The sequence below is a fragment of the Python bivittatus genome, unplaced genomic scaffold (genome assembly GCF_059951505.1).
Source record: "Python bivittatus isolate LINGU-HERP-01145 unplaced genomic scaffold, Pbiv_v1 ctg000330_np1212, whole genome shotgun sequence".
NCBI lineage: Eukaryota > Metazoa > Chordata > Lepidosauria > Squamata > Pythonidae > Python > Python bivittatus.
The window spans coordinates 20423085-20448798 of record NW_028277058.1 but is presented as its reverse complement, the minus strand read 5'-3'; the positions used below and the strand labels follow the sequence as shown (position 1 = coordinate 20448798).

General features: G+C 35.9%; 1 protein-coding gene and 1 long non-coding RNA gene across 5 annotated transcripts in view; one reads left to right on the top strand and one right to left on the bottom strand.

Annotated features, from left to right (window-relative positions):
• Positions 1 to 5138: 5138 nt before the first annotated feature.
• The window catches only part of SAXO6 (stabilizer of axonemal microtubules 6), a 28953-nt gene continuing 8377 nt past the window's right edge, over positions 5139 to 25714 (top strand). The window contains exons 1-14 of one of the 4 annotated variants that reach the window (XM_007423407.4): positions 5139 to 5297; positions 8268 to 8382; positions 8854 to 9218; positions 10119 to 10253; positions 10762 to 10941; positions 11824 to 11942; positions 12516 to 12615; positions 15338 to 15376; positions 15724 to 15899; positions 17025 to 17282; positions 18207 to 18343; positions 18899 to 19032; positions 22040 to 22298; positions 22963 to 23031. In XM_007423407.4, coding sequence (XP_007423469.1) covers positions 5280 to 5297; positions 8268 to 8382; positions 8854 to 9218; positions 10119 to 10253; positions 10762 to 10941; positions 11824 to 11942; positions 12516 to 12615; positions 15338 to 15376; positions 15724 to 15899; positions 17025 to 17282; positions 18207 to 18343; positions 18899 to 19032; positions 22040 to 22298; positions 22963 to 23031 — 2104 coding nt within the window. In that variant the 5' untranslated portion in view covers positions 5139 to 5279. Of the gene's footprint in view, positions 5298 to 5371; positions 5670 to 8267; positions 8383 to 8853; positions 9219 to 10118; positions 10254 to 10761; positions 10942 to 11823; positions 11943 to 12515; positions 12616 to 15337; positions 15377 to 15723; positions 15900 to 17024; positions 17283 to 18206; positions 18344 to 18898; positions 19033 to 21232; positions 21367 to 22039; positions 22299 to 22962; positions 23032 to 25714 lie in introns of those variants that run through there. The other 3 variants (XM_088141806.1, XM_088141804.1, XM_088141805.1) reach the window with 3 other exon arrangements.
• On the bottom strand, positions 16697 to 20758 carry LOC148215910 (uncharacterized). Its single transcript, XR_015796411.1, has 2 exons — positions 20034 to 20758; positions 16697 to 17179 (listed from the first exon to the last, which is right to left on the bottom strand). It is a non-coding gene; the product is annotated as an uncharacterized LOC148215910 (long non-coding RNA).

The following is a 25714-nucleotide window of genomic DNA, read 5'->3' as shown; positions in this document are numbered from 1 at the left end:
TGTGTATCATCTATCTGTATGTTTACAGAGAGAGAAACAGAGTCCTACTCAACAGTTCCAGCAAAAGATGGCCATATTTCATTGTAATCATCCATACATAATCTATATCTGTAAGCGACTTATTCATATGTCACAAGTAGCAGATCCACTGAGTAATTGGAGTCATAAATCTTTCCAATGGTGAAGGACTAGTCTTTTAGCAATAGGAAGGGTACAGAGAATTACATGTTCATCATTAAGTTGAACTTTTGTGTGATAAGCTATTGTCTGTTTTGTTCCAGATCACCAGTAGAAGTCTAAGTAGCAAAATGTCATTTATTTTATTTATCAAACTTATAGCCTGCACACTCCCAAAGAATCTAGCTTACAGTTATTCCCAATAAAAATTAGCATCATTAATCAAATCAATAAAGGCAATCACAGCATATAATAAAATTTCAAAATCCAATACACAAACCATAAATAACAACAGCAAAGACAATAAGATTATATAAAATTTCAGACACTGAAAATATCAAAATCACAATATTAAAAACAGATTGCTAAGGGAGAAAAACATGCATGTAAAATAGGTCTTTAGCCGCTTTAACAAACCAAGGAAGTGGCTCCATAGGTCTGGTGCTGTAGTGAAAAAAAGCCTAGCCATAATCAGTTCTAATTGGATCTGTCTGTGAGGCAGCACCTGTATAAAACCCTTCAAGGACAATCAGAGCTCCCATAACATAAAAGGAAAGCTGTACTTTCAGATATGCAGGGCACAAAGCAGTGTACATCATGTTCCATGCTCCTATTTTCTCCATAACAGCAATCCGGTGAGGTAGGTTAGGCTGAGAGTGAGTGTTCCAAAGTCACCCAGCCGATTTCCACATCTAAAGGAGTACCAAAACTCACAATTTTCTGGTTTCTAGCCTACCTTCTTAAGCACCACAACAAATTAGCTCTTTTATCAAGATACACACACACACACATATATCCTGATAAATATATACACAAAATTATGTGAAATATGCTGTTATACCACATGTTGTACATGTTTGAATTGTCCCTGCAAGTCAGAATTCAGTACAGAAGAACTCTTGGATAAGGTGTGGCTGCTTTATTAAGGCAGGATATAGTATGAAAATGCTCATTTTCAGTGAAGAAATTATCAAATGCAAAGTAATCAAATTATCAAATGCAAAGTAATCAAAAGGATCTACTAATGATAGTTGTGGTACAATTCCCCCAAGATTCTGTTATTCAAGTTGAGGCCTAAATAAATGCATATCTAATATACTGTAATAGCTTTGCTATAAACGACAAATTTAGAAAATAAAATAGGCATCTTAAAGTATTGTAAGTTGGTGCAGTATTTTTTTTTCCACTGGTTCTAAATCAGTTTTAGAAATGGACATAGAACAAGTAATTTTTAATTTTTAGAATTTAAATAATACATATGAAGCTCAATCTATTTTACCCTGCCACCTACTGGCAATAGTTAGTATTTTGCTCATTATGCTGATTTAAATTGGTAAATTACCAGATTTTTAATTTAGAAGAGAGGAATGCAATTTTACTGAAGAAAAGCTTCAACTTGTAAGCAAATGAAGCATCAATTGCTACAATATGAACTCTTAAGACATGGATACCATTTTAGTGTAAGCCAACTTCTACCACTTTTTACGAATATGAAAGCTATATTAGGAAATATATGAACATTAACAAATTATTTCATAGTTACAATTTCATTCACATTATGACTCATTTTACTAAAGCTAACTTAATAGGACAACTATAATCGAGTACATATTTTCTCAGAAATAAGTCTCTCTGAAGGACTTAATAGGGCTTATTTTTTACATTTGAATATGAATAAAAGTTCAAGTTCAAGTAAAAATCCAACTGAAGTCATCCGGGCTTATTTTTAAGTAGGCAAATATCGAAGTATTATATAAATGATTACTCAAATAGCCACTGTCTAAGTTTGCTTAATTAGACTAAAATATGGCTGGCTAGTTTGCAGCTCATGTATAGAAATCCAGATATCTGTAACTGGGTACGGTAAACCAATTAATCCTGGGTTTCAACTCAATTAACACAACTATTATTATTCCAAGGATGAAAACTAGAATCTTTCTTCCTGGTATGCTAGCTATACAAGTATTTTTTTTGTTTGTTTGTTTGGAAGAACATTCAATAAGGAAGCAAGAGCACACAAATTTTACACATACTGTATACACATTTGTTTTCTTCTCTTTGCAAAACATTCTATGAGAAGACAGTGACTGAGCAGCTCAGTGTACTCTGTAAGATATAATACACTGACTGTGTTTACATGAATCATGAACTAGCCAGTCATATTTTAGCACAGAATTTGTACCAATCCAGCTTAGTGGTTAGTTTATGGTTCAGTATGTTGTACAAAATGAAAAAATTGAATTGAGTAACTACAGGTAATTCTCAACTTATGACCACAGTAGGGAGTGGAAAATTCATCATTAAGTGGTACAGTAACTAACCGAGACACCACATGACCGCACCCAGTTTTAAGACATTTTTTGTGGTGGTCATTAAGTGAATCATGTGGTTCCCCATTGATTTTGCTTGTTGGAAGCTGACTGGGAAGGTTGATAGCGATCATATGACCCTGGGATGCTGCAACCATCATAAATAGATGCAGGTTGCCAAGCACCTGAATTTTGATCACGTGACTGTGGGGACACTGCAACAGTCATAAGTGCAAGGACTGGTCATTAGTCAGTTTTTCAGTACTGTCATAACTTTGAATCGTCACTAAACGAATAGTTGTAAGTTGAGGACTACCTGTATAGGCTAGGAGTACATAAAGCCATTACTGTATTTTTTCCTATTGGGAGAGGAAAAATAACACTGATTGAGTTTTCTGAGAATATTTTTCTATTTCATACAATTGTTCAAGGTTTTCCTTTCTCTTTTATCACAATGATTTCATATGGATAGAGCAAAAACTATACATACTGCTAACATCTATTAATACACAAAGAACTTGACCTTTATTTTGGTAACCTAGGATAATTTTATTTTGTTTAAATTCCAGATTTTTTAAAGAATAAAAATATGATAATTACATTATGAGGCATTTTGTTATTAAATAAAGGAGAACATGCAGGATTGTACAATAATACAATTTAGTAACCTGGGCCCCTGACCAAGCAATGATTGCATACTTATATCTACAAATTGCATATACTCTTAAAGAACAGCTGCTATTTTGCACAACTCCAAAAGTAATCATTAGCATAGTAAGTGGCACATCAGCTATTTTCTGCTCAGTTTTACATCTGCTGAGTAATTTGAAATACAGCCAACCAGCACCTCTTGCTACAGAACGTTACTGTATAGTAAATTTGACATTACTGAATAACAATGAGATCATGGCTTCTAAAAGAATATGCTGAAAGGAACAGTCAGCAGAATTCACTAAAATGTATAATGTATTTTATTCCTTTTGAACAATGCATTGTTCCTGGTAGGAATTTAGTCCGATGCTTATCATACCTAGATGTAAATCCCCTTAAATTGAAGGGACAAACTTGTGAGCAAACATGAGGATCAGGCAACAGGCTATGTTCACAGGACTCTTTCCCAGGATTAATTTAACCAGAGTTTTCACAATTAATTCAATTTCCTGACTTTGTTACAAACTGAACCATAAACTAAAGACATCGGTTTGTTCCCACAACATATTATGCTAAAATGTAGTTGGATGGTTTGAAGTTTGGTATGTCATAAGAACATAACCACCATTTGGCAGCCATTTATGACATAGAATCTTGTGGAGAAATTATTAAATTAAAATTAAATTAAAATTAAATTATTTATTAATTATTAACTAATAATTAAATTAATAAGTATTAAATTAATTAATAATTATTACATGAAAAATGAAACTGCATGGAGTTTGGTCTAAGCAATTTTAAGCTAGAATAAAATAAATATTTAAATAAACATACAGCATAAGTTACTTTCAGATAAATATACATAAACACTACTTAAGATTTATGCATTTCCCTGCCTCTCAGAAGAGTTGCATATGCTTAACACCTGGATAAAGTTACCAGCTATTTGGAAAAAGGAGGGCGTGTCCTCCATTTGGCAGGCATAGCCTTAAAATCAAATACTGTCCGGCTTTTTCAGTATTATTATTATTGTTGTTGTTTTAACAACAGTAGCCATTCAAGCTTTCCTTGTAAATTGTGTTTCTTTCCTTTGTCTGTTGACAGACTCAACAGCCTAGATTTACATTATTTATTTCCTGATTCCAGCAATCAGCTTCAATCCAGCCCCTTCAAATCTAGGATCACTGTGGTCTGTAGATCACACGACTCATCATATGTTTCTATGATGAAATTTGAGTGTTGTCCTCAATTCTTTACTATTGCTTAGCCTATGTTCTTGAAAATAAAGATTTGTTGGAAAAATATTGCAATCAGAAAAAACAGTCTTTTTTTTTTTTTGCTGGGAAAAGTGATTTCATATACATGTAGGCGTAAGTTTTTGTTTTTTTTGCTGTTTTTCACTGACATTTTTGTCGCAGATGCCAAGAAAGTTAAACAGTTAGCGTGTCCTACTTTCCCCCCATTTGTCCTCTTTCCCAATTGTCCATGTCCTCCTTTGCCTAGTGAGATGTGTGGTGACGCTCACCAGCATCCCTTTCGAAGACGTTTACAGCTAAGCAACGAGGAAGGGTAGCGGTATTAATTACACATCAAGGCGTCCGGAGTGATGCTCGTCTCTGCCTCATTTTATCCTCCCAACAATCTGATGGAGGATAAGTACCCTAAGGTCATTCAATTCACTGTGGCTTATTTGGACGTGAACCTGAATACAAACATAAACCCACCTTACCCTCTGCCTCTAACTCCAGCACTTACAACCACTCAAGGAGGGAACTCGAGGGATTACAGTAATCCCCCCAAGGGGGAGGAGAACAACATTCACCCCCCTTCCCTCCGACGCGCGACCGCTCTTCCTCCACCAGCAAAGAAAGCGCTTTCGCTCAGGGGAGCTCACCGGCAGTTGGAAAGGGAAGGGCCGGAGGGGCGGCGAAGGCAAGCGCGGCTGTAGACGCTGATTGGTGGCTTCTCGCGCAGGCGTCCGAGGGCCGGAGCCAAGTAGGCCGCGGGGCTTTTTGTCAAGGAAACGCCAGTGTTTACGGCTGTTGCGTCGTCCTCTGCTTCCACCGCAATCGTCCGTTTTCCCCCCGTGGAGGACCTAGAAGTTTTCGCTGCCCACGTCTAGTTCCAGCCAGGCGGAGAGTCATGCCTGTGCGCTGGAAGGTGAGAGGGGGCTGCTGTCGTGTCTTCAGCGAGGGGCTTCTCCCCTCTTCCCCTCAGAAGCTTCAAGCTAGAACAAGCGCTCGGCTTCCGTTCTTTCTCCCCTTCCCCGCCCCGCATCCTTGGTATTGGCCGTTGTGTTCTCGGTCGTTTCAAGAGAAGCGCCCATTGTCGCTGCTTCGGGGGTCCCGTTCTATCTCCACTAACAAATAATCGGGCTCGGCAGCTTCTGGTTGTCCCTCAGACCCTTCGCCGAGCCCAGCCTCACTGGGCCCCAGTATTGATAGGGTGGCAGTAAGCCCCAGTATCCTATCTGAGGTAATTAGCATGTGGTCACCATCGGGAATGAGCTGGCATGGGAAACTAGGATCGGTGGTAAGTCTTAAGGCTGGATCTCCCTCCTCATTCGAGGTGCAGCGGCGTTAAAAGCTGTACGACGACGGGAAGCTCCATTGTCTGCTCTGCTTGGGCTGAAAATGAAGGAATTGTAGTAATAGTAAATGTTCACTTGTTAGGCTAAGGCCTATAATACATAAATTCAACATCATTGGAGCTGGCAGAGGAAAAGGTGGGAATGCTAGATAAAGGCAAGGATAGTATCATGATTTAGTTGTATCATTTAGAATCGAAGATGAGTATCTTTGCATCCTAGGCATGATATATTATGGTCTTTCCCAGTGCAAGTGTTACTGAAATGAACTGGAATGGACCAAGAGTATAGTAGAAAGGTGAATTGATCTGTGGGAAGTGCTCTTTAGATTTTTGCTTTGAGTTTAGAGATGGTGAATTAAGCATGACATGATGTCCTAAGTTTGTGGAAATAAGGATGACTGTAACCAGTGTGAGTGATAATAGGATAAAAAATACAATACATGATTCATTTTGCAGTGGTTCAGACAAAAGCTGCTTTTTACAAAACAACTGAACAAGTGAAATAGAAAGCTGGATGACTTTTAAGAAATAGTATACACATAATTTTCAAGGCATATGAAATATATATGAATATTAGTTTATTTTTCTTTGAACACTACTTCACAAGCAATAAAAAACTTATGTGGAACTTGCACATAGATTATATAAATTTATTTTATGACTTTTAATTTATTTTTTCCTGCTGGTATTGATCAGTTTTTACTTATTCTACTGGTACATTGTGTGTAAGTTAAGCAGGTTTCATATTTATTCTTACACACTACAATTTTACTCATGAGAGTAGGTGTACAAAACGTATAAAGGTTCAAGCATACAGTAGTCCTCACTTAGCAAACACAATTGGGACCAGGCAATGCCATTGCTAAGATCTGCAGTCATTAAGTGGAAAATCATGTGACCATGACAAACTTATGTCACTTCCCATTCGATCATTAAACAAATCACCACAGTTGTTAAGCAAGACATCACATAACTCTGACTTGCAATAATGCATCTGCGTTCTCCATTAACTGCTTGTCATGAGCCAGTTGGGAAGCATGCAAATGGTGATCACATGACTGTGGGACTCTGCAATGGTTGTAAATGCGAGGATTGGTTGCAAAGCTAGTTTTTTTTACTGTGGTAAGCTCAAACTGTTGCTAAACAAGGCAGTAAGTAAGGACTACCTGTACTGATCCTAAACATCCTCTTTCAGCTTCATTAGAAGCTTTGTAGGAAGTGATCTGACACTTAAACAGACATTTCCAACCTTAACTTTACAGTTGGAATAGTCCATTTCAATGCTGGACCACTTCTGATAAGTTTGGAATGGCTTTGGAATGAAATATTTAGAAGTTAAAATTTTGTAATCTTGAAATACTTTACACACCTGTGGAAGCAGCCTGTAGTCCTTCAAAAAGCAGCTTCTTTCAAAAATATCATCCCAAAATTTGGATCTTGGAGATTTGGAATTAAATTCTCTTTACTGGTTCAAGTCATATTCTCTCAGTTTTGTTTACTGTCTTGTAATAATAATAACCCAGCCCAAAACCTATAAAGTACTTTACAAACACAAAAACTCCATATCTGTGTCATCATTCCATTTGTTTCAGCCTTTTAATCAATGCAGGTGAGTGAATGGTCAGGAATAGAGAATTAATCCACATTGTTCTTGTTGTAAACCTAGCTTAGAAACCAAGTAAATTGTGAGAGGAAAGAAATCCACTTTATATCCTGTATAGAAATGCAATTCTCCTTCCTTCCTTCTACAGTTTTTGAAAACTGTGTAAAAGAGGTAAAATATCTGTTTAATGAAATGGATTGGTTTGATTCTAACTATTATACTAAGTGGTTTCACATCAGGAAATATGTATGGATATAATGAGTAATTCTGACTGATGATATCCCCCGCAGAACAATATACGTGATGGCGAAGATTATTTTTTTGTTCCAATATGTATTATGGCCCTTAATTGTTAATTAATAATTTATCTAATGTTTATAGTTCCCTTTAATTATAAATTAACAGAATAGTTATAACAAAAGGACTTATCCATCCATACTTTTTAAAGAAAGTTAGTTGCTTTAAAATCTCCAAGATTTTACAGTCTCAGACATGATGCGAAGTTAGATTCTGATGTAGCAAACAACTAGAAGTAGGAATTTAATAAGTTTTGTTTCTTCTCTATAAGTAATTTCCTATTACTACTAGAGTAAATTTCACTATATGAAGGAACTGTGCATGTGCATAGGAAATTTTCAACTCTTAAGAGAGGAGCAGTTAGAACTGCTTTGTGGAATAAATAGGCATATTCAAAATGTGAATGTAACCAAGTTTATGCAAATATCTGATAGTGAAATTGAGATAGAAACACCAAGTCATATAAATAGGAAAGCCTGTTGGCTAAATCTTTTGTCTTCAGTTCTCAGTGTCATGAGAGATTATTTGACCTTTGGTATCAAGTAAAATAATGCTTCAGTCTATTCTCTCAGGTTGTGTCTTTATTGAGTTTGGAAGAAATAAGGCATAAAATTACTATTTCACATTTTATGTTATTGTAGGGATTAAGTGAGTACAAAAGAAACTTCAAATGGAGGCAATCAGATCAGTCTAGGCTCTGCAGTTCTACACATGAGCAAAAGTGCCGATGGGCTGGCCTTCGATCAGATGAGTTTGGTAAGACAATTTAGATCTTTTGTGATTCCAAGTACTTTTAAGAACTAGTTGCAATAGTTACTGCTTTCTATGTACTAAATGTCCCAACTTCAGTAAATAGATTTTATCATACAGTAGGGGTAAACACAGTTTCATAGTTTGTGTTCTTAAGACATCATTAGATACTATTAGAAACATAACAGTATTGGATATTAACTTGCTACCTGTTGAGAGTGTAAAGAGAATATACTTGGTCAGATACTTGGTCAGAAGAATTAATTATTCTTCATTCTTTGACTTGTATTTGGCAATAGAAAGTAGTAAGACTGCAAGTTAATATATTAATAGGTATTCTCCTAACTAAAACAAGCATTTATTTGATGATATTTTTTTTTGTATCTTTCTTCTGCAAGCATGACAAAGAAATAAAAGAGTGATGAATAAAAAACTGTTTCAGAATTTTCAGAGTATTTGATATTGCATATGTTACAGGGATCTCAAGAGAACCAAATTTTATTTCCAAGAGAAGAGTGCCTTATTATGACACACAAATTTCAAAATCTTTTGAGTGGAATGGAGATAATGGCTTGGAGAAAGAAGCATTATCAGAACTGGAAGTCAGTGAGCCAATAGAATTGCACAGAAATGGCAGCAAGGATGTTGAAATGAATCAGGAGCCAACTGAGACACCTGATGCACCCAGGGTTCCTGAAAAAGTGCATCTCAACTCTTCAGGATCTAGACCTGAATCAACTGTAGCACTTGGAAGAAGCAAGAAGTCAGTGTCCCAAACTCCAGTGCATGAAAATAAAGTATTAGCATCTACCAAAAAAGACTTAGGAAAAACAGATCATGGGGTAGGAAGTACAAAAAAATTTAATTTGATGTTGTGAGTTAAAGCTCAGAAGTAATTCATTACAACTTTATTATTATGCACAAAACAACTTTCCCTGCCTGGGTGCATTCCAGATTCATGAACTTCAATTCTCAGAATTTCCTAGAGAGCCAGAGTAGTAATTGCTGAGAATTCTGGAAATCAAAGACTTCACATCTGGAAGATGCCCAGTTTAGGGAAAGTAACCATTGCATTGGGAGAGATGCAACGTTCTTTGGATTCTAACAAAACCAAGCAAAAGCATCTGAGGAAAAGTGATGTAAAATAGCAAGAGGATGAAAAAGAAGGGAATAATATTTACAGAAAGAGGGCTAAAATATTGGGTGGTATTTTAAGCACAGAAGATTAAAGGAAGAAATAAGAGGGGAATTGTAATGTTGTCCTACATGTGTTCACTAATAATTTAATCACAAACAATTGAACAGATTCCCTTATCCCCATATAAATATATGTAAGATAGCAATATAAATTAGGGAAAAGGGAAAAAAATAATAGGAAAGAAGAAGTCAAGAAAGCTAATACTGACACATTGATTTGAACTGTTTAGAGGCATATAGTTTCATTATTCAGTTAAACAAATGAAAAAATTGCTACTGACTTTATATGAGAGCTCAAATCCTCCTTTCCCAATGCTGCTGTCATGTTAAAGGCAATTTTACCACTGATGCTACCAGGGACAGGGTTTAGTTTTAAAAAGTATGCTTTCATGTTTGTTTGTATGTATAAGAAAGCTTGCAGAATGTGGTAATATACTTTGCCTTTATCAGCATAGTCCATTACTGTTAATAATAATATAAACTTCTGATAATTAGTTGACAAAAAGAAATGACATCCTGAATTCATTGCCATTATCTACTGTCAGCTCAACAGAGTTCTACAGAGGAGAGCAGGCATGAATATTTCACAGTCAAGGAGCTTCCCTAGAAGTTCTGAGTATCAAAGACAGTTTGTTTGGAAAACCCCACAGAAGCTATCTCCAGTCCTTGCAGCAGATCAGGTAACTTTTAAGTGTTTTAAGAAGTCTTTCCATTTTTGAAAGGTATGGCACAACTGTATATATTTTAATTTGAAAATAGGCTCAATTTTGCTCAGTGGGGCTTTGGAAAAGTTCCTTTGTATATTGACTAAAGTCTTAATAAAATAACATTGTAATACTTATTTAGTGCAGATTTACTACATAGGATAACATCTTCATTGGAGCTTATTTCCAATTAATGTTTGTTGGATTGCATTTTTGATGCATTACATTATATGCTAAATGCTCCATTTTGTTCTAAATACTGTATAATATATTTTACTAGTGACTTCTCAGGCACATTCAATTATATTTTGAGTAGTATTGTTGTAAGTAAATGGCTGGATCATTCCATATCAACTGATTAAGACTTTTCTGCTGTGTAATAATGTGTCAGAGATTAAAGATCATTTAATCTCTTTGATTTCAATGGCAGATTTACTTAGCTTTGTTAAAAAAAATCCAAATTAATGTATTTTATGAACCACAGTTTATTCACAGTTCTAGTCAGTCCATTCCTCCATTTAAGTCTCCTGTTATTATCCCTGAAACTGAATATGAAAGAAATTTCAAACCCTCGTCCCCTATAAAAGAACTGAAACAAACATCCTTTTTGGAAGAGAGTGAATGTCCTAGATCTGAATCAGTAGAAGTCTCCTCTGGAGAAAAGGTATTGTACCTCATATTTAATTACATTTTAAAGTATTATGTCCCTTTTCAATTAGCAATTTCCATATTTAGAATTTCTAGTTTGTCAGATTCATTTCATATTCTCATCCTGGTGATTGTGATATATAAAGAAATGTTATATATATATATTTTAAAGGATTTTAAAAATATAATATTGCATGGATTTTATTATATTTTTTCAAAGTTCTTTCCTGTATTTTTTTTTTTGGTCTTATTCATTTTTTAATGAATGTTAACATTTAATTCAAGCATCACTTCAAAATATATTTAAAGCTCAATCTTCATGCTAGCAAGCCAAAGTTAGAAACATAATGTGAAAGAGATTTACAGATAGCGGTAGATGATTTGGCATGAATATGTGAATAGGAACTCTCATATTTGCTGTATCTAGAAAATTGAGAATAATCTCTCAAGTAACTTAAGTAGCAATGAAGTAATAAAAATTTGGGTGATCATGTTCATGTACAAAGTAAACTAGTATGAAAAACATTACGCATTTAATGATTTCTGTTTATCTCTTATGTGGAAGTCCTTCTAGTTTCTGAACATATTTCAATCAAATGAAAATACGTAGATTTTTTTTCCCCAGCAACATTGTATATCTAAATTATTTCCCACAATTTTTGAGCTTTTGAAGCTATTTCACCCCAGTTCACCAATATTATACTAAGGACTATAAACAGTAAGTTTTCTATTGGAAAAATTCTACAATATTTATGTACCACAGAAAATTAACATTAACCCTTATTACTGATAGTATATTTAGAAGTTAGAAGTTTAATAAAATATAGTTATATATTTTAATAAATTATAATTTATATGATCAATTCAGTAATAAAGTATTTCTGTAATTTTGCTTTAGAATGAAAAAAATAAAACTACAAAGGCAATAGAAGATTCATCAAATCAAATCAAATTAGAAACAAAGCAGAAAGAAGAAAAACTAAAACAGAAACCTCTGTGTTCACACAGAAGTTTAAAGTAAGTATAAAGCATGTTAGAATATAAAATGCCTTGCATTTTGTTTTTATTGCACATATAAAATACTGGACCAGAACAGCAGTATATTAATTCTTCCATTACATCTGTATTTATTTGTCTACAATCAGCTTTGAAAATGAGTAGAGGGAATGTTGTGCCATCTCCTAATTATTTGATCAACTGAAGTGCTTCCCTCCTTCCTTGTGTTTAAAAAAGAGGGCTTGTTTAATGTCACCGAGTGAATCCATGGAAAAAAAGATTTGATTTGGAGATTTCCTGATTCATCTCTTAGTGATTATATTGCAAAGTTTATGTTGTTCATTGAATTCTAAAACAGAGAGCCAGTTTGGTGTAATGGTTAAGGTGCTGGCCTAGAAACCTGGGATTCTTGAGACCTGTGCGTCTGTCTTGAAAAATTAATTTCTGTCAAAGACAGATTTTTCCTACAGAAGATGTTGCTTGTCTGAATTTCAATATTACTCTATATATCACTTCGATATTTAGCATTCTTATTTTCCTAGATAATTACAAAATAATACTTACGTCTCCTTACTTTCAACTGTCATTTTCTAGGAAAATGAACACAGAATATAGATCAAAATTCTTGTCTCCTAATCAGTATGTGTATAAACAAGGAGCCTGGGTCCATGTCAGGAAAAATATACCTTATCAAGTGAGTATATGATTAAATGTATTGTCGAAGGCTATATGATTAAATATTTCTGAGGAATTCATTTGAATGTTTTGATACTGCTACATCTTTTGAAAATTGTCCCTTTTGTATATGTTATTGTTATTTTATTAATAATACAGCAGAAAAATGAAGAATAGACATTTTTACTATACATGGTAGAACTTAAAGTACTGAATTTAAAGCAGCTGCTGTTTTGGATCTCTGCTCATGTTTTTCAGAACTGGTTTTCTCTGTACCCCCACTCTTTCAAAGAATTTGATTTCTAATATAATTACATCTCTCTCATTTGATTGAGGCCTAATGTTAAAAGTCAGTTTTCAACACTCAATTTTGATTGGTAGTAAATGTGCCTTTGTCATTTTCTTGGTTTTATTTTACTTTTCATGTACCTGCACAGAGAAGGAGATTGGACTCAATAGCTGAATAGGCAGTTTTGTTTTCAAATATCTCTCCGTTAAAAGTTGCAGTGGGTTTCCTGCATTTGTTGGAACTGGATTTCTGTAATTAAGAAGGCTAAAATAGGGATTAGATGTATATGTTACATTTCTTTAATCTTTCTTTACGTACCTGAATTTATGCTTTTAGAGCAATCAGAGTAAAGCTACTATCTTTTGCAAATGCACTGAAATTTATGTCATTAATTTGTTTGGTTGCCGTAGTTTGTATTTACTGAAAGGGAGATGATTCTGAATTTAGGACAATCCATCTAAAAAGGAGAAGATGAGATAATCAATAAATATTTAAACATAGAGAAAGATCCTACGTGATGCAGATCTTCCCCAACCTATTATCCTAGAGTTACCAATTCCAGCTGAGTCATTCCTGAAAATCTCCCCTTAGCCCAATAAATATGTAAAAGCTATACTCCAAAAAGGGCAAGACCAGATCAAAAAATAAATTCACATTAATTGAATATTAAATACTAATTATTGCTAATTATTTGTAAAATAAGGTACCCATTTACAAAATTAATCTCCATCTGGATATGCCAAACATTCTCACACAGAAACCATTCTCGCTCATAGAAAAAGTACAGACACATTGCCCTACCTCCTTTCCTCTAAAACAGTCAAAAAGGAAAAAGGAAAAACAAGATGGGTAAAGGATGATGGGGAGAAGTACCTGGACAGGCAAAGAACAGGATAGCAATTAACAGCCCTAGCAATTCAGGCTTTCTAGCAAGTTCTATAGCAATGTGCATTTCTTGCTCATTCCCTTGTTTTCAAGACTTTCTGTCCTTTTCAATAAATGAAAGACAATTCCCTCTCCCACCATAGATAATTATTTTGGGATGAAAAAAATTAATCTTCACTTAGAGTTAATATAATAACATTTAATGTAGGATACTTAAAATGGTACAGGAAATTGGTGTGAAACACTAAAAGTTTTAATGCTATGCAGCTAACTTTAACATTGCTGCTGCCCTATGTTTTCAACACTCTTGGGACAGTTTTTGGTTAAAGTAATCTCTGGGATTTTTAAAAAAATGAGAAATGCAGTTACCACATTTTGAGGAGGGCCATGTAAAGCATTTAAAGGGAACAACCAGGAGCAGCTTCTGAAACAGCTGCCTGAGTCTTGCAAAGGATGGGGCTTATTTCATGATTCAGAAAGAAGTGCTTTATTTGTAGTTCTGTGTATTGTGAAACAGAACTTAGATTTGATGAAATAGTTAAGTTATAAAATAATAAAAGTGGTTTGTCCTATTGTGAAACAACTGCCACTGAAGTTGATTCAAGCTCCTTCCTTATTGCAGTGTTAGAGAGAGCTAAGAAGCTACAGGTCTATAAAAAAGTGTTTTCCCCCTTTCAGATTTTTGGAAATTTTGCATTGTTTGCCACTGAATGTTATTAGAGTTTCATGTGGATCCTACTAATACTTAAAGAAAGTCTGCCTAAACAAAACAAAAAGATGGTGCTTGCTTCGTTTATGTCAGAAACAAAGTCATCCACCATTAATTTTCCAGTATGAAAAAATCTCATCACAGTGAAGTCCTCACCCCACACATTCTAGAGATACATCATACCCTGCAAAAAATATCTGGAGACCTTAAAAAAAGGAATTATATCAGTCTTGAAAGTGCTGTAAAACCACTTCAAAAACTTGGGAGAATACAGAAATCACACTAAATCAGTCAGTGACATAATCCTGAATGGAAATGATTTGGGAAAATGACTCTTCTGGACAAAATCACTCAAATTATGCAGCATAAAATCATCCAAGAAATCACAAAGAATCCCAGAACAAAATCGAGGTCTCTGTAGTTTCTCCTGCCTTGGCTAAAATCACTGTTCACCATCAAAAAAGCTGTGGTAAAAATGAGATTCATGGAACAGTAGCAGGGGAGAAACTATTTCATTTGATAAAGACTGGTACTGTACAGATAACAATATACCTGTAAAAAAATGTGGATCAGTTGTTTACCATTCACTATCAGTACAGAAAATGTACATATGTATCATTTTACAATTCTCAAGTATTTATTCAACCTGGTAGATCAGAGTAAGGCTGTTGATTAGATATGCCATATTTTAGTCGAAGTAAGATTAAATTACATTTCTATAGCATGAACTCTAGGAGGCAGGATAACATCATAGTCCTAGCAGAATAGAAGAAATCATTTGAGATTTTGAATTAAATTTGTAATATTAATTCAAAATTAGTAAATAAATATTGTTTATTTCTGTATTCCTCTCCTCAGGGTTCTCAAAACACCCTAAATACCATGTGGTATATTGAGGTTGGTCATGTCTAAGTTTTTCACGCTTGGAGCAATTAAAAAATTTATGAAACTTTTAAAAAGTAGTTTATTGTTATATTAAGCATATGCATAATTGAAGTTCTTTTGATGCTTGCTGAGTAATTTACTGACAAATGAACTTTGGCTTGACTGCTTGAAATAAACATTCTTTAAAAATGTATCTTTATCCTTTCCTTTAATATTAGTGCTACAATGTTTGTGCATTGTCTGTGACATGCTGTTCTGTGCTATTAATTGTGGCTGTTAATTAGCCAACAGTTGGCAAAAATAATACAAGTTAAAAAAGAAAAGCTCCACCAATAATAGTATGTAATCTTCATATCCAGGTGAAAGAACTTCGAGAGAAAGCAGAAGCTTATAGGCAAAGGATACAAGGAACCCATTTTTCCAGAGATCATTTAAATCAAATCCTGTCAGATAACAATAGATTCTGGGATTTGTCCTCTGAATCCAGTGTAGAAGAAACCATGAGCAACAATGTCAGAGCACTTGATTTAGCAAGGTAAGAAATTAGACATGGAAGAAGATTGTGTTTTAAAAATACGATATTTTAGAAATAAAAAATACTAAGATACTCATGTATTGCAGTAAGAGTCTTCAATTCATATTTCCTAGAATAGCTGTTTTGATTTCACTTAGAGCTATCCAGAAAGTATTGAAATTGTCAGAAATAGAATTAAATTATTATCAATAAGTGTGGAGTAATTAGTAATATTCATATTATTAATATAATACTAAGACCTGGTACAGTGGTGAGGAGTGTACTGTCAGAAGACTCGAAGGACCAGGTTTGGGACAGTATGGAGAATATCTGTGTATGTGGTTGCTAAGAATCAACAATGACTTCATGGCACATAATCAATATAATATTAGTGTTAAAATATAGGTAATCTTAATAAGGTGGTTAACTGTGTTTGGGACTGAAAGTTAAACAGGGCTGGGCCTGGTTAATATTTAGATGGAAACCTCCAGGCAGTCCCATAGCTGTAGGCTAGACTGGGAAATTGAAAAAAAGTATCTTGAAAGAAAGCGATGGTAAATCATTCATGTACTGTTCTCAAGAAAACTGCATGTAGTCATTAAGATTCAGGCTCAATTCAAAGACATTCTAACCTTAAGATAGCATATTATTAAATATTGTTTTGACATTTTTTAAATTCTCACAATTAAATTTGATGAAGTGTATGTAAAATAAAGACCTCTGACCACTGTATTTGCGTGTGCACTTATGTGTACAATATGTGTACAGAGAATACAAAGGGATTTTAGATGTTCAAAAAGATTGGTCGAGCACAGTCATTGTTTCCTTCCTTTCTTTTATTTAGCAAATTGCTAGCACATATTGCAAGCTTCCTCTGAAAATGCAATTTGTTTTCATGTGACATGAGACCTACTCTTTATTTTCACCTCAAGCCCCTACTGTCACAGAGAGCTAGTCGTATAGTTGTTCAGCCCTAGTCATTTGGATTGCTTGATTATTAAATTTGCATATAAGTATACTTGAAAAATAAATGTATTGAAGTTGATATAAATACCATTAATCATATCTTTGAGGAGGATCCAAATATGCCTCTCAATATATAAATGGTTATTAAATCTTACATTTAATAAATTCTTCTTTATTTAGGGTACCTGAAAACAAACAGTCTTTGGCACAACCTGAACAGTTCCAGCCAAATAACTCTGGGAATTTAGGTGTATCAGATGCTGCTACTGTTCCCGTCAAACGACGTCTAGTTTGGGATGAATCAGGCAATGATGAACAACAGGAAAATCAGTCACCTGCATTAGGGGAATGCAAAGAAGAAGAAAAAAAGCAAGACATTGAAGAAGTTAAACAAGTGGAAAAAAATGATAAGGATGCCAATATAAACAATCAGCAAAAGTAAATATTTGACAGATTTTTTTCTTGTTTGGACCTATGTGGCTATTCAGTTCTATTAATTATATGAAACATCTGTTAGTTAGGGCAATGTCAATTTCACCATTAATGGGAAACTCTAATACATTGACATAAATAAGGTTAGATGTATTATATCAGATAGCTTGAGCTAGAATTTGTGTATACAAATTGTAATATGTAATATACCTTTAGCAAACATTCAGATAGCATAGTCATTCAGATACTGTCAGTTGATTTGAGTTTCTAATTCTGATTTGCAAGGCTTGATAAACCATAGCTTTTTGGTGTGAATCCAGCAACGAATGACTTACGAAAGTAAAGATGATTTATTGAGTTAATCTGATTTTTTTTAAAGTAACATCTGCTTAAACATACGAAGAAACTGAGTAACCCTCATTTCATAGATTAATTATAATTATTATAAATTATAAATAAATAATTAGAGTTAAATGTACTGTTTTGAAAACTAATATCTGTGATGACATTTAAATAAGCATTTGTAATACAGAAAACTAACAATGTAGCAAGAGATTGAAGTTGCATTCTTCAGCTATAACAAAGGAGAAAGCACTTTAGAAATCGATAAGACCAATGGCTGACTGAAAATTGATCTGTAATTATTTAGATTGTATTATAAAATTTAGACTGTATTATAATATATTCTAAATTTTATAAGAAAATTCCCAAATAGTCTTCAAAAACAATTATAAATACAAAAAACAAACAGAAATTCAGAAATACAGGATAATAACTTGGAAGCTCTGTTGTGGTATCTTGTTTCTGACTCAAATAATTTAGAACTTTGTTGTGAGAGCTTCTAATACAGACTCAGAATTTTAAATAATTGCTATTTGTTGGATAATTATATTTTGTCACATTTCTTACACATTTTGCTATAATTTTCAGGGAAAATATAAGTTCTTCAGAAGACATGGTAGATTCTTCAGAATCCTTAAGAACATTTGGGAGACTTCCAACTCCACAACTGAGAGCACTTGGTGGAATCCAAAGAACACATCATGATCTTACAACACCAGCTGCAGGTAAAAACTTGATAGTTTTCATTTAACTTTCCAATATAATATTATTTAACACGCATCCTAGGAATTAATAAAATGTAATGATTTATGTTAATTTTAATAAAATCATAAGATTGTGATGATGAATTGATTAAAACCAATCTAGTCCAGTATTCTGTTCCAATGTGACTGTAGAAAATAAGGAAGTTGACCATCAAGGTCATCTTCCATACTCTCTATAGCAGTGTTTCTCAACCTTGGCAACTTTAAGATAAATGGACTTCAACTCCCAGAATTCCCCAGCTAGCCATTGCTGGCTGGGGAATTCTGAGAGTTGAAGTCCACTCATCTTAAAGTTGCCAAGGTTGAGAAACACTGCTCTACAATGACCACCTAGATGCCACTGGGAAGTCTATAAGCAGAATATGAATTTAGTAGCCTCCTCTTCCTCTTCATTTTTCTTAGCAGGTAGTAGAGTCTCTTAGATAGTGAAGATAATATACAGTATAGGCATAATTAGCAACCATATCCTCTGTGATAAATTTAGCATTAAGGGGTAGGTGTTCATTTTTATTTTAGGAGGTGCTGTTTTAGTATCCCCTCAAAAAGTGAAGCATTCGTCCTCACTGCAAATAAAAAAGGGATCTTCAGAAAAGCAGTCTTTGGCAAATAGTCAAGTTTCAAGAGAACAATTAAAAAGAAAAACTATCAGGGTAAGGTATAATTGCTGTAATGTAACTTCCTTTTTTTGCTTCCTCAGAATTAAAATGCATAATTACAAAAGAAATTATAATTTTGTCAAATAAGAAACTGTAAAGTAGTAGCTGTGGAGATATGATTATAATGAAATCTGTAATAGTTTAATTCCTGTTTTAAATTGACTTAATTTACCAGAATTTGTGGTAGCAGAAGAATGGTAATGGAAGGGAGTAGTGTGTATGTTTACTCCAACACTCTTTACCATAAGTCTCCATATTTTTTTTATCTTGGCAAACCATCCTTGCCAAGTTATGCATCAACTTCTACTTTGGCTTTTGTTCTTTAATGTCTCACCTCTTTCTTTTTGAGAATCTCACCAACTCTGTGCTATGATGACTTTCTCAATCTTCTCCTGCTTCTCAACCCATTTATCGTTCTTTCACATGTATGTTTTGTAGTTTGGTACACATTTACCTTCCGTATATGACCAAACTACCTAAGCAAACATTTTGTACCTGTTATCCACTTCCAGATGTGGGTATCCCATCATGTTTGTTTTTCCTGACATATCCAACTTTCACTTCAATATAACAGAATAGGCAACACCATAAGAAGCAGAGTCAGTTTTGTTTCTTTTTATAGTTATTCTTTGCAATAAACACACTATTTTTTAACCAGATTTCCACATCTTCACTTTTATCAATTTTCCCATTCTTTTAATTTAGTAAATATTCTTCCAACTTGCATAAACTGATCCACTGGCTCAGTTTTATCATTTAGGTATATCCTGAAATTATTCCCTCCATTTTCTCGGCCAGTTAATTACTTTGATACATTACTTTTCAAATCTATACTTGTTGTATTATATAATGCAACAGATGGTGCAAATCATTCAGGTTCTCAGCTAACAACATGGCATCATCTTTACAGAAAAGAGCATGGATTTTCACATCCCCAAACAACATTCCTGTAACATCACCACAAGCATTTATACATTTGTATCATATATCTTTACCCATAAATACATAAAACATCCAGGAGGACAATGTACATCTGTCTTCTTCCGCTGCTGGCCTGAGATCCAGGCGCTGGGAGAGGGCGCAGACCCAGGGCGCGGGCGGCAAGCGCGCCAGGGGCAGCGGAGCCTCGTCTGCCGAAGACAGCTTGCCGGGCCCGGCTAAGGAGGAGGCAACGGGATGGAGCCGGTGGAGGAACCCCCTCTTCCGCCGCAGGCACGAGGAGCTATAGCCTGCGTTCCAAGAAGAGCGCGGCGGGGCGGGCCGGTGAGGGGCAGCGCTGAAGCCCGCAGGCTAGTCCTCCAGGAGCGCTTCCAGTGCGCACGCTGCAGCTTGCGTTGGAAGCTGCTGGCCGTTCACGAGATTTTGCGGGAGGAAGGCCCGACCGAATGAGCAGAGGGCCTGCGGGTAGGCTCTGTCAGCGCTGGGCTCTCCTCTGCCCCTCACTAAAGCCTGCAGGCCGGTTCTCAAGGAGCGCTTCCAACGGGACCTGCTGCGCCTCCGGAAAGCCCTCCTTCTGCTTCCTCCAGTTCTGCCGCCACCCCGAACAACGCCTTCCGCGCAGCCGCCACTTTAGTCCGGGGAGTCGCCGCTGCCTCTCCTGCTTCGCCTGGCGACAGAGCGTGCTGCACCTCGCCATCCTGTCTCACTGTGCTCTCCACAGTCTGCAGGCTCCGGCTCCGCCGCCTGCTCCGTCCCACTGCCTCCTCCCCAGCCGGGCCCAGCAAGCTCCCTTCGGCAGACGAAGCTCCGCCTGCTGCGCTTGCTGCGTGCGTCCCGGGGTTGTGCGCTCGCCCAGCGTCTGGATGCTGGGCCAGCAGCGGGAGGAAGAACATGGCGAGGGGCAGCTGGGGGCAGCGGCGGGTATAGGCGCCGGAGTGCAGTTATTTGATACGAACAATCCTTTTTCTAAACAGATACTCACCAATTACTATTCTCATTCATTTTTGAGTCTCCCACTAGCCCAGGCACTCATTTCGTTTTCATTCATCTATTCATGTCTCCCAACAGAATAAGTTTTTCCTTTGGGTTGCATTCATTCAGAATGTTGCAGAATTTCCCCCCAAATTTAATCCTGATTCTTTCATCATTAACGTTCACTGATGTGTAACATGCTAATGCCAACCTACAAATTCAGAATTAAATCCTTCACCTCTGTGTACCTTCACTGAGATAGATTACATTCCCTTTTTCTTAGTTTCACAAACATACGACATTCAGTTGGAAACTCTATGTATGTATGTGGCAGTTTATTGCAAGATCCATATTTCCTTTTGGTAATCCGGTAGAATTGGGACTAGTAACTACATATTCGTACTCTGAAAAAAAATGGTAAGTAACCATATAAATTATAGCACACAACTACTTGCAAGTTATCTGGAATTTGCATAAGAAAGCAGTTGCTATGAGATGCTTTATAGTAAATAAATGAGATAACAAAACTTTTGAACAAATTGTATCAATGATTAGAGGTTGCAAAATTTTCCAAATTCAAAATGTCATTTCAAATTTGAAGGTAATTTATTTCAACAGAAATGTTCTAATGCTTTTTGAAGACTGAAGTTTCAAACTCAAATAATTGTCTTGAGCACAAAATGGGGTTGTTTCAAAGCTTGAAAGACTTCTGATAAAGTTGGGATAGGTATTTCAAATTCAAAACAGACCATTTTGAATTTGAAATGGAGCATTTTCAGATTCAAACATTTCAGATTTGGAACAGGGTATTTCAAGTTTGAAACATTTAGAATTCAAGACGTTTTGCACATCTCTGTGAGTTACTGGTAAGACATATAAAACAAGCATGGCTGATTGCTTTCATTTTAATGACTTCAAACTATTTTCAGTTGTTAAAAGGTGTCATAATGTGACATTAACTTAAAATACCAATTATTATTAAGGCCTTTGGGGTTTTTTGTTAACAATATTAGGGCTCAATCCTTTTTTTGATATAACTTAGCAAATAGCAGAATTATTTACAATATGAATATTTATTTTGGCATTTTAGGGTGAAGAAAAAGCTGTGAGTAATTCCCCAGCTGCAGGGCTGGAAACTTTGGACCCTTTGCCTCTAAGAAAAGACCAGTGTACCAATCAAGGTACCAATCAAGATACCTCTGGTACAAGAAACTATGAAACATCAGTGCATTCAGAGCAGATGCCTACAGTTTCTGAAACAAACTTGGCTAAGGGTTCTTCTCTACCCTATTGGAGTCCATTGTGCCGCATTCAAGGAACTCTCCGGGATCCAGAGTTTCAGCATAATGGTTGGTTTACATCATACGCCTTCATCTTTCTTTAGATTGGCCTGTTTTATTTAAAATTATTTAATGTTTTGTTGCAATAACAATAACTAATACTTAAATTACAGTAAATCTAATATATATATTAGTATCAAACAGTACTCGATATGTGACTGTTCTTTGAAGAAATGCAATCGAAAGGAGAATATAACTTGCTTAGACAGACGGAAAGTTACTTTTGGTTTTGGATTCAAGTAAATGCTGTCTGCAGCTATGTGGGTTTGCTTCCTCAGCCTAGTGTCTTCCAGATGTGCAGAACTTCAGCTGTCATAAATCTTAGAGCACTTGTTTCAGTCAGGTTTAGGAAATACTGAGTTGTGTCAGCTGAGGGGCTTCACTGGGCTTTGTGTGGCATATCAGGGCTGTGATCCAAAGTGGATCGGTTTTGGGGTGATTTCACACTGAGCAGCTGACAATGTTTTCTTCAAACAATCTATTCTGAAAGAATACTGTACATTATTCTCTCATCCCTATACACTATAGGAATATATAACGTGGGATCAAAATTAGTTAAGAAAAGCACATTGGCATTTTTTCTTTGGATAAAATTCTAATTTGATTTCCTTTTACAAAATAAAATATTTCTGAATTGATAAAATGCAGCAAATGTATATTTTTTTTCTTATAGGTAATATTGCAAGCCCCAAAAGGAGCTGGTTACAATTACCCCTTCAGGAGAGAAACTATAATGATGAAGGTTGGTTAGTAAATTTCAAATATTTATGTAACTATATCTTGGTAAGAGATGGGCAAGACATACCTAAATATGTACTGCTTGCCTACTAATGTTAAAGGAAATTTCTTGCACAGCAATGTATAGCAAGGTTTGTGTCTTTTGGATGTAATTAAAATGGAAAGTTTGCATTTGCAAAGCCTATTCAAATTTGTAAGGACATTAAACATGCATAGTTAGTTTTATGTTGTGACACAAAAACATGGAGCTGTAGCTGCCTATCCGGTTTATTTTCTAACAAAGCTTATGGAGCATGTTTGGGATCAAAAGGCATTCTCAGAAATAAAGATATTGGCTGCTGACACTTTATTTTATAGCATGCTAGCTTCCAGTTTTGTTTAAGCTGAAATCATTTTAAGAAATATTAAAAAGTGGAGTATGGAACTAGATATAAGAAATGTCCATGGGCACAGTGGCACTCCCAAGCAGCACATACAGGATGTCAGTTATAGACCATCTGCCAGGAGTTTGACGTTAATTTTAACTGACAGTTTGCAAGCTATTATGGATATTTATATTTAACTTTTTTTAATGTTTGATTTTAATTGTGAGCTGCCCAAAGTCACTCTCTGGGGGAGATGGGTGGCATATAAATTGAATGAATGAATGAATGAATGAATGAATGAATGAATGAATGAATGAATGAATGAATGAATCATATGGCTAGTTTAAAAGGCTTGACTTGTCCTTGCATCCACACTTGTGGAGCAAGTCAGCTCAAGGCCCTCTAAACTCATTCTATCAGTGTAGTGGTTTAAGTGATTATGCTAATGACCATACAAAGACTGGAATAAGGAAAAAATAGGAGAATGCAAATCAGCCAAGGTCCTACCGGATCTTTTTTAAGGCAGAGATGGAAAATGACAGCTCTTCAGTAGCTTCCAAATTGTGCAACAAGGAGCGAATATAGTTGGTGCAAAAACTATCCTGCTCTAACTTAAAAGCTTTCAAAAATGATTTTAAAAGTACGTTTTGACGACTTGCTCTTTTTGACAAGTAGGTTTGTTGATGTGACTCATTAGCAAGATTAGCCTTTTTGGAAATAATGCAATAAGAAGTGGGTGGGGGTGGGTTCAGAAAATATTTGTGAGATGACTAGAACTGGTATATACTGATTTGGCACAATTTTTATAGCTGGAACTGTTGGAGGGGTAGAAATTGTGTCATGTAAACCACTAAAAAGGAAATACTTGAAATGTAATTTTCTTTCTTTCTTTGTAACTTGGCATTTTTATGTACAGTCATGACTTCAAGCAGAAAAATAAAATCAGCATTTGTTGGTTTTTGCACTGCAGAACTTAACTTTGCCTTAGCGGGTAAATTGTTAGGCTTGCAATACCTTTAACTGAAAAAAGGGAAAGTTTGACAGTACTTTGCCTGGAACTAATCCATGCATCTGCATATACACAATTCCAAGAAAGAAAAGAAAAGAAAGAAAGAGGGAAGGGGGGGAGGGAAGGGAAGGGAAGGGAAGGGAAGGGAAGGGAAGGGAAGGGAAGGGAAGGGAAGGGAAGGGAAGAGAAGAGGCAGGCAGGGAGATCATCTGCAACTTCATACTTGCTAACTGTTGAGGCTGGAAAGTGTGGGGCCTGTTGAAATTGCTTAGCAAAGCTACTATAAATGTTTAAAACATTTCAGAATGGCCAGATCTTTAACTATGCCTTGCCATTTTCCTAAACTTTTTGTGATGATGGTTCAGTTGCTGGACCATTAAAGGTAGTCCTTAGGTTACAACAGCAATTGGGACTGGGATTGCCGTCAGTAAGCAATGTGGTTGTAGTGCAATGTCACATAACCACACTGCTTACTGATGACAATCCTGGCAGTCCTGGTTGCTGTCATAACCTTAAGATGTGTGGGTCATTAAGCGGGAAGCGGCAGAAGACCCAGGTAAGGAGCATCAGGGGAATGCCGCAGGAGACCTCCATGGGAGGCCTGATGCAGGCCACACTTGAGCACAGGGAGGCTGGGGGAAGGAGGCCATGGGTCAGTACGAGCACAGGGAGGCTGGGGGAAGGTGGCTGCAGTGCCACGTGAGCTCAGGGGGGACTTACTGGAGTGACTTGTGATCTTCCCTGCTGGCTTCCCCATTGACTTTGTTTGTGGGAAGCTGGTAGGGAAGGTCGCAAATAGCGATTACATGACTGCAGGGTGCTGCAACCGTCATAAGTGCGAGCCAGTTGCCAAGCACCTGAATTGCAATCATGTGACTGCGGAAGTGGTGTGACATGTGGAACTTTGAGAACCAGTCGTAAGTACCACTCGTTTAGTGCTATTGCAACTTCAGATGGTTGCTGAATGAGTGATCAGTAAGTGAGGACTACCTGTACACCTTTGCTTAACAGAAAAGCAAAGAGAACAAAACAATCCAGGATCATTAGCAGTAGAACAATGAGTTTCAAAATTTGAATCTCATAGAAGTCAAGTTCTTTTAAATGCACACATTTATTTTGCATAGTCCTCATGGTGAGCCTTTGCTTATAATGTAAGTTTGCCTGTGGTAGTTACTAAGTTTTACTGCATATGCCCTATAAGGTCTGCCTTCATTTGACCATTGTAATTCACCTAAATGGATTCTGTCTGTGCAGAACTGTTCAGAATCTTCTAGAATTTATGGGATTGTTAGGAGTCCCTCATCATGAACACC